The sequence below is a fragment of the Echiichthys vipera genome, assembly GCF_963691815.1.
Source record: "Echiichthys vipera genome assembly, chromosome: 11".
In the NCBI taxonomy this organism is placed as follows: Eukaryota; Metazoa; Chordata; class Actinopteri; order Perciformes; family Trachinidae; genus Echiichthys; species Echiichthys vipera.
In genome coordinates this window covers 23549493-23567377 of record NC_139836.1, presented here as the reverse complement: position 1 = coordinate 23567377, position 17885 = coordinate 23549493, and the positions used below count along the sequence as shown (strand labels likewise).

General features: G+C 42.0%; 1 protein-coding gene across 1 annotated transcript in view; it reads right to left on the bottom strand.

The window, feature by feature from the left end:
* The window catches only part of camkmt (calmodulin-lysine N-methyltransferase), a gene marked incomplete at its 5' end in the record, with an annotated part of 105524 nt that overhangs the window by 22727 nt on the left and 64912 nt on the right, over positions 1-17885 (bottom strand). The window contains 4 exons of the mRNA XM_083922455.1: positions 124-190; positions 4071-4134; positions 9023-9074; positions 11467-11527. Of these exons, the coding sequence (XP_083778581.1) occupies positions 124-190; positions 4071-4134; positions 9023-9074; positions 11467-11527 (244 nt within the window). The remainder of the gene's footprint in view (positions 1-123; positions 191-4070; positions 4135-9022; positions 9075-11466; positions 11528-17885) is intronic.

Below are 17885 nucleotides of genomic sequence, written 5' to 3'. Positions count from 1 at the left end.
CAGCCAATAGATAAGTGAAATACTGCAAATGACTGAATGTTAGAGTGATGATTAGGTTTACGTATCTAAAATGGGAAACTTAAACATTTTAAGAATGATAAAGAGCTAAGAAAATGTTCTCACCTGGCAGATACCTGTGTTGACCCAAACTTTCCAGCTAGCCTGTTCCTCTCTGCCAGCATTCGTACATCTGAAGCGCCACAGTCAAGGATACATGGACACACACATAACATTCTCTACTGTAGGAAGATGAATGAAGATCTCATATTATATGAAATGGTTGTTCTCTCTATTTGCATACAGTACATAAGGCCTTATGATAAAAGGGAAAGAGCCAGCCTGCAGAAGCAGATCACAGCAGCCTCTGGATGGATCAATGGGAAAGCTTTTAATCACAGATACACAAACTCACACTATCCCTCTCGCACACAAACACAAACGCGCAGATGAACGCACACAAAGGCAGGGCGATTGATGTCAAATTGTCTAGTAATACACTGGCTTGTGGAGTTGCAAAGCAATTCAATTAGGATTTCCTTGTCTTTAAAGCCTGCAAAGAGCTGAGACAAATCCAATCGACAAAGACAGAGAGAGAGAGAGAGAGAGAGCAGGAAAGCGTGATACATTGATAGATGGATTGATAGCTGGAGAGCCAATCAAAAATCAAAGAGGTCTCTTCAACACAGATAATATGTAGGTTAGCATACATACACACACACACACATACGCGCACACACACACACACACACACACACACACACATATATATATATATATATATATATATATATATACTGTATATATACACACGCACACACACACACAGGCACACATACACAAGCATAAGCACAGAACACACATGCTGGACACCTGTGCATCATTGTATTACGCATAGGGATGACAGGGCGAAGAGCAGGGCAGCTTACTGTAATCTTATCACCAGCACAACACTGGGAGAGAGGTCACACACACACACACACACACACACACACACACACACACACACACACACACACACATACACACAATCACTCACACACACGCACACACACGGAAAATACACACATAAATAACAAGGAAAAAGAAAGAAAGAGAGAAAGAAAGAAAGAAAGAAAGAGAGAGAGAGAGAGAGAGAGAGAGAGAGAGAGAGAAAGATTTGAGTATTATTAAACATTAAAGTGGAGGAATATTTGTTCCCATCACTTGAAGTAGAGAAGTAGCAGCCAATGACATGCATCAATCATTCTTAATGGAACATTTCAATTGATTTTCAACATGAGCATTGAAGGTCACAGGAACAGAGTTTCTCCTCTCTGTCGTGTGTGTTTGTGCACTAAAAATGAGGTCAACAACTACTAAGGGGGGAAATCTATTCACAAAAATGTCGTCTATTCACAACTTCTTTTCTTGCATTATCTTCTCATCTATTTCACTGTATAAAACTGAGCCATATCACAACCCACTATCTCTTTCTATTGTAACACTGGCTGCAGAATCAGGGCCTGTGAGGCAAACAGTGGCCAATTAGCACAAGTCTAAGACCGACAGCTTCCTCAGCAGAAGGAAATGCAACATAGTGACCGTGACATTATGTGAATGGGACAATTTGGCTGAGCCCAGAACAAACTATTGTTGTCTTTCTCAACCCTCTCGCTCTCTTTCTGTATGTGTTCAAACCATTCTTGCTATGATTTCACTTACAATTCTCCCTGCGTGTCTGTTCTGTGAAACAAAGCAGTCGGTCAATACTGTATTGTTTGCGTGTAAGTGTGTGTTTTACAGGCTTATTGTGATCAGTAAAGGAGCACTGTAGCCGGATGAGACAGAGATATTGTTAGCACAGCTAAATATGGAAGTGCTATGTTGGCCAATGGGGAAGAAATGTGTAATTATATTTCCTGCTTCTGAAACAACTGCAGCAAGTGAAAGCTTGTTTGTCTGTTCAGTTGTTGAGTGATTAAAGCGAGATCTAGGCGGACGGGACTAAAAAAACGACAAGAATGATGAAATAGATGGGAAGAAAAGAAAGGGAAAATAAGAGGCTACAAAGGAGATCAGACAGGGAGAAGTGTGAAATTGGTAGAGAATAAGAGCAAGATGGTTTGCAAACTGACAGAGTTGATCAATAATCCACTCAAAGAACAAATCAAGCAAAAAAAAAGATCTCACCTAAAGATTTGTCCTAAAAACTTAATTATAGGCCTAAACCTTAACCACACACACACAAAAAAAACATTTTAAACAAACCTTGATTGTTCCTGTTTCTAAAACACTCATCAAGCCGTAACCCTAGCCTCAGCATTAGATGAAGTCTCACACTAAATCTGACAGGATGGCAATTACGTGGCTCTTAACATGGCATTGTGGGCAGCTAGGAGTGGGTAGATGCCATGTTGAGCGCTGCTGCTGGGTATTTGTCACTGTGGGTGCCCCATCTGTTGCTTTTGCCTAAATATAAAAGAGGTGGATGGCTATTCTTCCTTCACTCCAACCCACTCTATTTCAGGGCTGGTACACCAAGGTTACAGCACACTTTCTACTTTTTGTTTATGATACTGCTTTAAAAGAGACACCACAGCTACAGCAGAGCCAGTGCAATAATAGATCAAATATGAAATTTAACTTGATCACATAGCATGGAAGAAACTAAAATACTAGCAGAATTGATTAGAAATAATAATGATTTTGACTGCAAGATGTTTTTTTTTGTTGATTTACTGATACTGATTATGCAATACTATTAGTATTAAGTGTGTGTGGTAGTGGTATAGCCACAGCAGATATTCTATAAAATAACAGTGATAATTATAATAATATATATATATTTTAAATAACCAAGGCACTTCAACAAAAAAAAAAAAACAGAGAGCAAAATTAGAGAGCAGTCACCATTGTGTCAGAAGAGAAGATTCAAACAATCTTTTCTTCTATAGGATTAAAAAATGAATAGGAAGTGTAGAGGCCACAGCTTTGAATGACTTCAGCACATCTGCGCCCACAGGACATCACTAGTTTCTCACACTGCTCTGGTTTGATCTTGGTCCATTTTTCTTACAGTCTATTCCACAGTTTGATAACTGTAGTGGGTTTCCCAGCCGTTACTTTTTCCGCAAGGATTCTCTGTGGGGTTTAGATCTGGACTCCGGGCTGGCCATTTCATTGTTTCACCATTCTTTGCTCCAAGGAACTGCTTAACCTGTTTTGCAGTGTAACAGGGGACGTTGTCTTGCATGAAAATTGCAGCTAATTTGGAGAAAATTGCAGTGAAGGTATTGCATGTTGCCAAAGGAGGTTCACAAAAACATTTGCACTCACCCTGCCATGTAGCTGTACAAGAGGCCCAACTCCTGCTGCAGAAAACATCCCTAAACCATGACACTTCCTCCTCCAGATTTAAATGACTTCTTCACACACTTTGGGTTCAGTCCTTACCCAGTCCTACACTGAACATAATGTTTCCAATCAGACACAAATAAATTGAACGCACTCTCATCACTGAAGTGTACTTCGGACCAGTTCTTCTCTGTCCACACAACAAGCTCCTCAGCAAAGGCAAGTCTAGCCTTCTTATTCTTTCTGATACTGATGAGAGGTTTTGGTCACTAAAACAAATGCATTCTAGTACAATAGTCCTACCTTAATCAAGGTTAAAGTTAGCTTCATGCTCATTTTTGGAGGATGTAGTTTGTGACAATTTAGTGTGAAGTTCATGGGATGTGTCCGAAAAGCATGTGTCTCACTATGTGATTTTCATATGCGGAATGTAAAAAGATGTGCATTTATGTAAATTTATCACGTTACATGTTCATATGAGATGTGACATTGTTGCCCCTTACATAAACATACATAATAATGTTTTCACATGTGTGATTTATATAATGTGAATCTACCACGGGTGATGAGCTAAAGCCGCATGCCTCTAAATGTGAATTCACATTCGCATACATATGGATTGTGGATTCACATAAATAAATTGCGAATGCATATAAATAAATGTGAGCCAGAGGAATGAGGCAGAGATAGAGAGATAGACAAAAAAAGAGAAAGGAGAGAGGACGATGAAAGGATACTCTGAATGGACTTCTCGTTCCCATCTGATAGCAGAACTTCCTTCACGTCAGCACAAATGGCAACCTGAGAGACAGGGAGACAGGATAGAGACGGAGGAATGAAACAACACAGAACAAAAGAACAAAACCAAAAGCGCCCTTAGATGAAGCAAACATCTGAACACACACACACACACAATAATGACATAACCATATCTACAAAGCTTCACTCTTGGCAGCCCTGCCCGCCCCACCCACTCTCTCTATTGCTCCCTCTCCTCCCTGCCATTTCCCTCTCTATCTTCACCCCATTTTTATGTCTGCATTATTTTAATCATTCAATCAAATCAGTCAATACTTTTATCATTGTGGCTAGCGGTGGGGGCTGCTATCTTGCTATCACTCTGTTCAGTAATTGCATTGTGACAGGGGATGATGGCAAGCGCAGAGCCTTTTCATTTGACGCTGGGTGTTTATCGGGCCGAGCCATCACTCCGTTCGCCGCTGTCACTCTGCACTCAGCTCGCCGGGCCTGCCTGATGCCCTTCATATAACTTTGCAGTGCAGACTGTGAGGGACGAAGGGAAAGAGAGGGAGAGGGAGCGCGACGGCAGAATGGATATAAAGCTTTGTGCTGCGCTGTGTGTCTCTGTGTGAGGGAGATATAGATAGAGAGGTGTGTGCTTTACTATAACCTCATCATTTCACATTCTCTTTTCTTTGCAGATGCCTTTTTATATCAGCAAGTGTGTGTCAGGCTGTCAATTTCTGTTAAGGAGTGTGTGTGTGTGTGTGTGTGTGTGTGTGTGTGTGTGTGTGTGTGTGTGTGTGTGTGTGTGTGTGTGTGTGTGTGTGTGTGTGTGTGTGTGTGTGTGTGTCTGTGTGTGTGTGTGTGCATATACCCATGGGTGAGTGTAAGTGCAAGTAGCTATTGTGTTGGTATGCACACAAACCCTATATGGCTGATTCAGTGTAATCTTGACTAGTATGGAATATGAAAAAAAACATAATGTAGCATATCAACTGTATGAACATGTCTGAAACAAACAGAACACACACACACACACACACACACACACACACACACAGACACACACACACACACACACATACACATACACATACACATACACACACACACACACACACACACACACACACACACACACACACACACACACACACACACACACACACACACACACACACACACACACACACACACACACACACACACACACACACACACACTCACACACACACACACACACATATGCATGCTTTGACACACATGAACACACACAGATACACACACATGTTAAGGCCCTGCAGGGTGAGTGAGGGGGGTCACTGAGTGCTGTGCGTCCCACCATCTGCTCAAATAGAGGAAGGAACCTCCGGGCTGAACCAGAGCATCCAGCTGAAAGATCAGGATTCCAACACTGCAACAACCCTCCACACTCCAACACCACTGTACGCACATGCAGAATCAGGCTCTACCAAATGCTCACAAACATCTTAATCTAAACAAAGGATTATCAAAATGTCAAACTCTGTGCACCGCTGTGAAGTACATGATCCCATATCAAAGCAAAAAACATACCTTTTGATTTAAGTATGACAAGGATTGTTGCCTAACCAAATGTCAATTATTGGAACAATGACAACAGATCCCCAGAAACCGAATAAGGAGTCAACAGCCATGCTAGCAGCTCTGGGAGGCTGCACTTAGGCACAGCGGTGCTTTGAGCTGATAACAACCTCACAATGACTATTTTACCATGTTGATGTTTAGCAGGTAATGGCCATATTTGCTAATTAGCACCAAATACAGAGCTGAGACTGATGGGATCGCCATTAGGGAACATGAATGTCTGCGCCAAATTTCAAGGTGAGGCATTTAATGTTGGAGAGACATTTTAACTTCAAACCAAAAATGTCAGCCTGATGTTTTCCCCAGATGAAAAAAAGTCTGACCTGCTGCAAGATGGTTAAGAGCTCAACAAAGATATTACGATATCTCTTCTTGGGAGTAGGGATGGAAATTAAGAACCAGCTTCAGTTGGGAACCGGTTACAAAAAAACTCATCAGAATTGTATGCATCAGAGCATATCACTTCCTTTTGTCTATGCGGCATGTTTTTGTGACAGTTACGCATTGCTAAACAATGTCCGTTATCAAGGGTAAATATCCTATGTTATATTACCATTAGCACCACAGATTTATTTGTTGATTATGAAAACCTAAACGAAAATAGATGCTGTACAACTGAACTATTGTCTCATTTTCTCTACACTGTGTTCAGACTCAGAGATCATGAAGCAGTTGTGATGACGCTGAAAACCTGTGGAGGCAGGATCGATACCAGAATTGGTATCAATACAATCTTATCAATTCCCATCCCTACTGTGGACTGTAAATATCTGCACAAAATCCCATCTAATAGCTGTTGAGCTATTTCAGTCTGCACCCAAATGACCAACTAAAAACAACTGGCCATCACTGCCATCCCTAGAGCCACATCAGAAGGGTTGGAGGTAGTGAGGTGAAGACTTGTTAGGGCAATCCATGTGATAAAGATCATGGCTTTACAGGCAGGCAGAGTAGACAGCCAGGGACTGATGGGGTTAACCATGACTCAGAAATGGCCAGGGCATGAGCCTTAGGTCTGCCAAGAGAAGCTTAATTAAATGTATTTTAGGGTTGAGGATAACAATGGGGAATTACATTTAATATTATCTTGAAATCCAGAGTGCAGCTTAACAGGAAATTGCTGGTGGATGTGTAAATAAGAAGGGGGCAATTGGGGCGGCCGGTGACTCAGTAGTTCGAGCAGGCACCCCACATACACAGGCTTAAAGTTCTCGCCACAGCGGCCTGAGTTCAGCCCAGATCTGTGGCCATTTGCTGCATGTCGCCTCGTCTCTCTCTCCCATTTCCTGTCATCCTCCAGCTGTCTGTCTTAATAAACGGCATGAAAAGGCCAAAAAAATATAATAGTAATAGAAGAGGGAATTGAAATCAGGGCCTGAATATGGTAAAGAACCTTAAATAGGAATTAAGGGGGTGAATGAATGACAAACAGCAGGGAAGAAATGCAACAACTAAAGGATTAATTAACAAACTATTCACACAGACAACAGAGAAAAAAAGTTGAATGTGGTGTCAGTGACGGATGATGGAGGGATGAGAAGAAGGAGAGGTGTGAAGGAAGGATTCCATCTCGAGCCACCAATGTCAAAACATGGTGTATTGACTGCCAAGAGATAAAACCAGGCTTTCTCACACGCACGCACACACGCACAACACACAGAATGGCATCTAGCAGATCGATGGGACACTGACGCCTGCTATGTGGAGGGGCCCTTAAGACCCGGGCTAATAAACCCTATAGCTGACAGACTGCGGTATATCTGAGTGTGTCACTGTGTGTGTGTTGTGTCAATAGAGGACAGCTTTTAAGACCCAAGCTAGTTCATACAGCACAGGAGTCGCTTCTCAGGTGGTCTGACAACCATGTGAGTGTGCTAAAGACATACAAACACTGGCTTTAAAAAAAGCCTGCACACGTTTTGCTATCCACTTCACCCCTGCAATATTCAGACAGTGTTTTGCCCATATTTATGGCACGTTAATTACAATTGGTAAGAGGTGAATGAGTAACAGGTGCCATGATAAGTTGCATCAATGCTCACCAACATGTGTCTTTTAAATCAAACGTGAGAAAGGTTTCTTATGCATATCCCTTCTATGGCCTGAAAATCCGACCACATTCACAATGTTCATCGAGGCTGCCTTAATAACATCTAGAGTTGCTAGCTGGATGTTTTCGGATAAGACATTTAACAATGCTGCTGAAAGCCATTTTGCTAAGCAGCCACACTTAAGCTAAGAGAAAAAGCATGGTTGACCTTGTAACTATGGATACTGTTTCATGAATGAGCTTAGTTGAGTAGTTGTTGCTCAATTCGACCAAAAAAAAATATCAATAGCAAGAGGTACAAATACTGCTGCCATAGTAAACATGGAGGAATATGCTTGACCAACATAATTCAAATGAGAAAGCACATTTAGGCAAATTGGCAAATCGAACAAAAAAATAAAAATGTGAGTTTACATGCCCTAATAAATGAAATGTGTGACACGAAGAGTCAGTCTGTGGGGACAAACAGACACAGCGAGTGTTGTGGAGCCTGGAAACTTTGCTTTGTGTTGATCTATATTAATATTGGTTCCAATTAATTGAGGGCAATTTTCTCAATATAGTATGCACATCTGAAAATCTAAACTCCACATTAATTTAGCAATGAAGAGAATGTTGTTGTTTTTTTCAATAAATTCTACTGTCATCAATACACCCTTGCATATGAAACCATGTACTTTTCACCTATATTTTTACTTTAAGCAATGCTTTTAAAAAGGCCAGGGCTGTTGGAATCAAAAACATTGACCCAATTATGAGGCAGATTGCCAGAAGTAGGAACTGAACACGACGGAAACGAGCTTATAATAATTTAGGACTCTTCTAGATTTCCATTACCAGTTTATAGATTTAGGAGCTGGATTCAGCACTAATGTGCATTAAAGTATGCATGAAGGAATTTTAGACCACAGACTTATGATGCACCCAGGATTTTAAGATTCCTAAGCTGGTACCTATTGTTAATTTAACATGTGTAAAGAGTGTGCATGCATGAAGGTACAAAACCACACACAGGCACACAATAAGTGACTGATATGTACTGTATATGAATAGGAATGGATACTGTGTGCCCATGCTGTTTGTGTATTGATTGGTGAGGGTCAATTTCATTAGGGAAGACAAGCCACTTCACCTGCAGATATCTGTGTGTGTGTGTGTGTGTGTGTGTCTGTGTGTGTGTGTGTCTGTGTGTGTGTGTGTGTGTGTGAGAGAGAGAGAGAGTTTGTGAGTGAGTGAGATAGAGATGGAGTTTGTGTGTGTGTGACTTACCATGAGCCCAGAAAGACAAGTCATACCTCCTCCTAACTCACACACTGCACCCCTGAAAGACGGAGAACAAAGAGTGGGAGTGAGATTTACAGTTTCTCACACACACACACACACACACACACACACACACACACACACACACACACACACACACACACACACACACACACACACACACACACACACACACACACACACACACACACACACACACACACACACACACACACACACACACACACACACACACACACACACACGTCTTTGAAGTATTTAATTTATTTGAAGAATGTGATTTTGTTTGATTTCGTATTTTATGTTCAGCAAACAAGTGTAAATTTAGAGGAGTTCAAAAAGAAAATCTGGATTAAATGAGCCAAAGTTTATGGACCAAAGAAATCCTGAAAAAGCCTACACTAAGAACATATTGTCTATTTAAGTATAAGTACAAAAGTGAAAAATATGTAATGTATAATTTACCTAAAAGTCAGAGATCACTCTGTGCCCAATTAAGATGCTGCATTTTACCTCTACACATTGAAACTGGGAGAATCAGAGGCGTGACTGAGGAGAGAGGAATCCGTGATTACTGTGATCTAAATGTCATACTGTTTATCGTCCTTTTTATCATAATTTTAGAGAAATATTATTTAAAAAGAACCATGGTTTCCACATAGATTTTATTTTGGTTGAGGATAGAGCATTAATTGAATTCCTGTTCAATCTTGTCCTAAATGCAGACCCAAAGCGTGGGATAGCATATATCTTGGTTGTATTAATTAGTTTAAACTATAGCAGGTGGACTAGTCTACTATCCAGGGTGTATATGGGGGCCGTGTGTGTGTGTGTGTGTGTGTGTGTGTGTGTGTGTGTGTGTGTGTGTGTGTGTGTGTGTGTGTGTGTGTGTGTGTGTGTGTGTTCCTTTTGTTTGTTTTTGTTTGGTTCAAAGATGTTCTGTTTGTTTTTTGTCTAAATAATGTGTCTGAATAATCCCATGAAGGGTGGGTCTTTGAAAGGACCAGGCACGGAAGTAAATAATTCATTCATTCATTCATATACACACTCACACACGCTCATGCTATCATACAAACACATGCACATACACACAGTAAACACACAGCAGGGTGAGAAATATCAATTCAACCATCAACGTCAAAGCTGAATACTGAACATTGAGAAGCACAAGCTCAATCAGCGGGAATCTGAGAAAACACACACACACACACACACACACACACACACACACACACACACACACACACACACACACACACACACACACACACACACACACACACACACACACACACACACACACACACACACACACACACACACACACACACACACACACACACACACACACACACACACACACACACACACACACACACACACACACACACACTCCTGTAGCTTGAATGCTCATTCAACCCCTCTCTCTATCCTCTTACTTCTTTCATCTCTCCTTCCCCTCCATCTCTACCCCTGTCCTCTTTCATCCCTCCCTGCCTCCCTCCCTCTCTTGCTGACCTTCACTACGCTGCTCTGATCAATACCCCTCTCTTCCTCGCCTCCCGCCTCTTGAATGTTAAAACTGGAAATCAAAGGGTGACGTTCCACCTTGAGTGGAAATCAAAGGTGCCTGGGTGCTTTTCAGCCCCGTGCCGCAGGGCAGGTCAGTGCTCAGCAGAAGAGAGCAGGGGAAAGAGCAACACAGGACAACACAGCATGGTATGGAAAGGTACAGAATGACACACGAGTAGCAGGCGTTTACTACGAGGCCCAGTCTGATTTAAATCAGGATCCAACGGCCTTTTCTACTGTTCACCCATGTGTTATTACAACAAATGCAATGCTTTCAATAAGATTGCGCAGAAAGAATAATGGCCCTCTTACTTATTTGTATCCTAAAGTGATTTCCTGTCATGCTGCAGTTTTTTTGTGAAATCAAACAGGGTAGAAAGAGGGCCATTACATGCTGCCAAACATCTTTCTGAATGTCTCATTTGTTTACGATGCAATAATGTTTCCAAAATTAAAGTTGCAGAAGGTAAAATGCAGAAAAACTGTGAAGTAGAGTGAGACCTCTTTGTGCAGTTCTCCCTCTCTCTCTTTGTCCTGAGCCAATAGGAACGTTCTCTGATATGACCAGTGACTGTGAAGTCTCCCCTCACGGGATACATTTTCTATATCCAGACAACAGAGCCAAGAGGAGGTGCAGAAAAAAAACAACTGGTTTAGGCGGTAAATATCTTATTAATGTCAAACTGTCAAGCAATAATTAAAAGGTCTTAACTGGTTGAATTAGAATGACGATGTAGCCTGACTTGCTAACCGTAAACCCAACTTCAAAAACAACGACATGGATCCTGACGTGTAAGTGATTGTTTTCTTGTCAATTGACAATGGGGTGTGCAGATTTAAAGAGAGGAATAACTCACTTGAACATGCGACGTTTCTGCAGGCAGTAATGAGCCATCACCTCTTCAGACGGCCACACACCTAAATCAGAGAGACCAAGAGAGAGGTAGAGACTCAGTTACTCAGTGATGTTTATCCGTTTTCGCGACAGATCTTTATTTGACAGCATTTATAGCATTAAAGTGCTTTGATTCCAGTGTCTCAACATCAAAACACCGTAATATTGATATTTACACAATGAGTGTTCAATGAAACATAATTGGATGCATTGTATTTTCCAGTCTGTGTTCATTTTCTTCTCTTGTGGTTTCTACCTTGCCTGTGATCCAAGGTTTCTCCGTCTCTGTCTGTCCGTCTGTCTATCTTAAATCCTTGCAACACACTCTCTCTCTCATTGGGCGCTGTGTGTATGCAAGTGTGTGTGTGTGACAGGGGGTCCAGTGGGTGATAATCACAGCATGCAGGCCTGTCTGGCTTATCACCTACTGTCAGCCCTTCTCCTTCTGCCGTGCATGTAACACACACTAACTCACACACACACACTTGCATACTTGGTGCTATTTCCTCTCTCTCTCCCTCTCGCTCTCTCCTTCTCAACACACACACACACACACACATACACAGACAAACAAACACACACACACGTTGGCAGTAAAAGAAGTAAACATTCATTTGAATAAAACTTCAGCTTTTCGCTTCTGGCTTTGAACAAGAAGGTTCGGCTTGGTGCCGTCTGTGTGTGTTTGTGTGCACATATGCAACTCTGTGTGTGTGTGTGTGTGTTTATATAAAGGAGTTGTTGAGAAGAGAATGAGGGGATGCAGAATGAGTTGGAGAAAGCAAACGAGGGAGGGAGACAGAGATAGAAAATGAGCGAGGTAACGAGAGAAAACTGGGGAGGGTGGGAGGGTTAGACGGGGAGAGAGAAGAGGTGGTAGTCGATATAATAAGCGGCTTACAGGCGGTCTCTCTTCACCTCATGGGGCAGACATCACTGCTCTCTCATTCTCCCTCTCTGTGTCTATCTCTCTCACTCTCCCTCTTTCCCCTCGCTTCGGTCCGCCAAGATTAGCTCAAGCAAGCAGGATTTAATAATGCCTATTGATAAAATGTCCAAATATTCCTTTTCCCCATTAGAAAAAAAAACATGCTTTCTACGTCTTGGCCTGACAGGACGCACGCACACACACACATGCACACGCACACACACACACACACAATGACAGCCAGAGTAGCTATATTGTGTGTTTAGAGAGTGTCAAGACATGTAAGGCTGAAATAAGGTGATGCTGAATTTCATCAGTTATTCCCCTTCAGCCAGGCGTTTGTTGCAAAGTACGGAAAACTTTATACTATCAACTGGCACATCAGTTCAGTTAAGCAAGAGCATAAACTACAGTATGCTGAGCGATCGTTTTACATATGAATGTTTTTTTTTTTTTTTGAGATTTCTGGATTCTTATTAATCATAGAAATATTTTTTTCTCAAAGTGTATTTAAAGGCTAAGGTTGACATTATTCAATCTTTTTTACAAATCCTATTAAAATTTGAAGACTACTAATGCATTAGACTCACTTAACCTTTTCTGTGGCTCAAACCACCATTAAGACATGTGTTTTTTTTTAAGGCCAAGCAAAAAAGCAGGAATTACATTACACTTCACCAGGCAGGCAGGAGTAAATGGTTACAATCACTGTTCTGCGGAGCCCTGCCTAGCTCAATTGGTAGAGCGTGTGGCCCACACAAAGGCTGAGTCCTTGCCACAGTGGCCTGTGTTTAGACTCAACCCTTTGCTAGTCTTCCCCTCGCTCTCCCCTTTTTCATGACTATCTTGAGCTGTGCTGTCAAATAATTGCAAAAATGCCAAAAAACATAATCTAAAAGAAAAAGCCCTGTTCTTCGGCAGGAGTGAGCATCAACTTTGAAAGAACTTATGTCCCTGTTCTTCCTCTAGAATCTAATTGTGTGTGGGGGTAACAGCATCCTTCTCCCCTTTACTTTGACCCCTCCCTTTGTGTGTGTTCACATGAAAAGTAATGGTGTCCTTACACACACCTTTGCCCTGTGAAAGGACAGTTTAGCCCCTCCCCTCCGTGTCCACATATGTGTCATTTGACATCAAGGGCCACCTAGAACATCTCATCATGAACAGTAGAGGGTGGTTATGCAACATTGAACTGGATGATCCGCCCCTCAACAACACAAGCAGAAGAAGAAAAATGATTTCTTCCCCCACACACTCATCTGGAGTTTAATTTGGTTTTCATTCTGCTGTTAACTTCTGATAATGTTTCCTGTGTCTACACATCCCTTAAGGGATCACACATCCGTATGTATTAAACCAAGAGGCCTCAAGGCCATCTGTGATTATGAAATCTAGAAAAATAACTCAGGATAACACTATGCTCACAGTTAAGTCCAGTGCCAATATGTGAACTACTAAACCATATATTTCTCACCATGTTTTCATTTCCTCTGCTGAGGGCCTGTTCCTGTCCACTAACTGGTGCCCACACCCCCAGATCAACTTTCTTTAACGCAAAGTTATGAGCCTGTGTGTGTGTGTGTGTGTGTGTGTGTGTGTGTGTGTGTGTGTGTGTGTACGTGTGTGTGTGTGTACGTGTGTGTGTGTGTACATGCATGTGTTTTAGAGAGAGCAAGACAGACAGCTCTAAGTAATAAAGCTTTGTAAAGCATATGTGAATCTGATGGTTAATCCCCAACTCCAATAACATTAATAGCCCAGGGTGATAGGAACTACGTGTGTGTGTGTGTTTGTGTACGTGCATGCGTGCATGTGTGATAAGTATGTTGTGCCTGTTTGTGCGTGTGTGCCTCCCAGGTCGAGGTGCACTGTAGGAAATGAAGGGATCAGGAGGAGAGGGCAGATTACTCTTCCTGAGGATAATGAAATTATTTCTCACCTTCAATTACTAGATGAGGAAAGGAAGCAACATAGGTGTGTGTGTGTGTGTATGTGCCTATCAGCTTAATATAGTTATCAGTCCCATGCACTAAACCCTCAATGGTGTTACCCCGAAAACCATATGTGAAGCTTATTGGAATTGTGTGGCAGAAACATTGTTAACTCACCGATGGGTTGCTATGTTTAGGAAAAACTTTGGACCTGTGAGAGTCTTTCTCATTAAAAAAATAATTTGAGTTCCTACGGTGGTTTTGCATGCCTGTTGCACATGTGTTCATTTTATAAGCGAGGGGTTTTACCAGTTTGGGAACCTTGTTTCCCTGCAATAAGTGGCGTATCTATGCTTCTGTGCCATAGACGTACATAACTGCATTCAGGATTTTATTTTCTCTCCAATCACTGATGCTTCCTTCAAGCACACTTTGGTTTCTGCACAGACAACCTGCAAATAAGCTCATTCTTACTCTTACTTACAGAGCATTGCCCGGTCAGCTCCTGTATATGTGACTGAGTTACCTCACCCATAATCCTTAGCTGGCTCTCGTAGATCAAATATGTTAAATTTACTGTCTGTCCCATGCACTGGCTTTAAGACCCATGGTAATCAACTTTTGAGTCTGTAGCACCTAAATTACGGAGCACTCTGCCTGCACCCTTACGATCCTCGGTTTCTGTGGATTATTTTAAAAGTCGTATAAAAACATACCTGTTTAGACAGGCATTCACGTAGTTGACCAGGTCAACTAGACGCCTAGGTCTTAATTGTGTATTTTGTTATTTCTTGATGCGTTAAATAAAGTAAATTACATATTGATGCATCTATAATAATGCATGCTTTATCATAACAATTTATTGTTGGTGATAAGTAAAGTGTAATGCATGTTCACGTACTTGAAATAATCTATACTGCATTATAGCACACTTTGAGTCCTCACTACCTGTAATGCATTATAATTCACTATTGATGCCCTCGTAATGCACTATTAGATGTGGTAGAAAGTACAACATATAACTGCAACTTGTTTCCTATAGTATGGCATAGATAGCATCTGATGAAGACACTCTGCAGGCTTGAAACAAAACAGCTGAATACGAGATGAGCAGTTGTTTGCTCTCCATGTTTTTCTTGATCGTGTGCTTTCTTGGAAAGTCCTAAAGACTACCACCTTACTTCCTGGTGTGTTTCATAAACTCAGACACAACGTTAACTGGAGAGGGAAGGCCTTCTGGACCAATTAGATTCCTGGGTTGCAGCTACCCTTTGAATCTATTGTGTAATGTCATGGTCCTAAACCCTCCACATCCCGGTGACCCTAGGATGACCCATGTGAACTCCACGACTTATGGCACTGCTAATCTGGCCTCAGTAGCTGTCACTAATCTTATGCACAGGGATAGAATTATCCATCCATCCCTCCATTTTTTACGGCTTATCCAGGTTTGGGTCACAGCAGCAGGCCGAGAAAGGTAACCCGGTCATCAGGGGTATCCTTCTCCCCACCCACGTCCTCCAGTCCTACTGAGAGATCCTTGGCCTTTGAATGCCCCGGGATCAGACAGCAAGGATGGAATTAGCTAAAGGGCTATTTAAAATATCTGAAGAGGATCCAAGTACTATTTGAGAAGATACAACTGAGAATAATTCACTAGCTAAGCCAAGCTAAGCTAGCAGTACTAGTGAAGAAGCAGTTCTCAGTACCAAGAATTAATTATACACAGCCTGAACACTTTCATTTAAAAGATAAAAGGATCTGCTTAATTGAGCTTGTGCTGAAAGAAATATTGATTTCTGCTTTTCGGACTGTTTTAATGTCTACAAAGTTAAAGCACTCGCCATGTAGTCTAAACGTTAAAAGACAGGCAGTCTCTTGCAATTCTGATATATTTTAAATTGTCTCTGACAACCATCAAAAAGGTCAGTTAACATAAAAGATCAGCCGATTACCCTTTTTGTTTTACAATTCAATGATAGACATGTACATTACTGATGTCAGCTGCTGTATTTACAGTGACACCGGGGGCTCTGAAATGTGAGGTGTCAGTCCACAGTTTTCCTTAACAAAGCAATCTTCGGAAAATAAAACGTCTGTTTTTCACCTCTCTTTCAATCAGCCTCTGTCAGGTCTCCTGCTGAGGACAAAATGCTCCTGTGTAGTGCTATAGAAAGGATAGGATGTTTTAAAGAATAGACAGTGGAGGAGCAGGAAGACGAGAAGAAGGAAGGAGATGATCAGAGTGGGAGGAACACAAACAACAGCGTGGAAGAGGTGAATGGGAACAAAAAGAGTGCAGATGAGCAGTGAGGAGGAAGGTGTAGGGAGCAGGGAGGGGAGCTGGGGATCAAGGGAGGAAGTTAAGCAGAATGGAGGTGAAAGCTAAATGAAAGAATGAGCCCGTAAAATGGGCTGAATGATAGCAAGAGGAGAAAAAAGGGGGGCAGAGATGAAGAAGGAGAGGAAGATGAGGAGGAGGAGGAGGAGGAGGAGGAGGAGGAGGAGCGAGAATGAGGCCGGGAGAGAAGGAATGGGAATGAGAGGAGGAGGGAGGGAGGTGAGGAGGACAGGAATGGACGGCAAAAAAAATAGATGAAGGAAGGGGAGAGAGAGGTGTCAAGATGGGGTTAAGTGGGCCATGATGTTGCTCTGAGCACACACGCTTGTGCCTTTATCACAATTACATACTGATACACACAAACACACACCTGTCTGTTGGTCTCGCTCGCACACACACACACACACACACACACACACACACACACACACACACACACACACACACACACACACACACACACACACACACACACACACACACACACACACACACACACACACACACACACACACACACACACACACACACACACACACACACACACACAGAGAGTGTCTGTCTCTCCCCTCCGGCCCAGTGTGTCTTCAGGCTCTGTGGCTCTCTGGCGGTGATCCGTCTCCACATTAAGCGAGGCCTCAGATAATTCCTAAGCCTCCTCCATGGCCGATCCAATAAGGGATAAGGCTCTCGGCTGGCCATGATCAACTGACAATCTGTCCTCTCACACGGCTACTTTAGTGGAGGCCAGGATTACCTCGGCCAGCCTAGACAGGGTACACACAGTTCACGAGAGCACAGAGCTGATGTGTGCATGTGTGTGCTGTGTGTGAGAGAGAAAGAGTGTCAGAGAAAAAGAAAGAGACAGATTGGATGAATGAAGATTGTGTTAAGAGGTAAAAGTGTGTGCATTTTTGAGCATGGGTATGTGTCTGTGTGTGAGTATGTGTTTAAGTACATGGCACCATAATGAGGCACGAGAGAGGTGGTTGTTGCATCTAGTTTGCGTTACCACTAATAGCTGAGAGGTTTCAAAATGACAATAAAAGGTAAGAATCTCTGCGATAAAACACTATGATACTTTCTAAAATATTGTACTTTGTAAAGGGTAACACATTTACAGATAAGACCGCACATTTTGAAATAACAGTAAAAATCGGTTTTCGAAACTGCCGTGCATT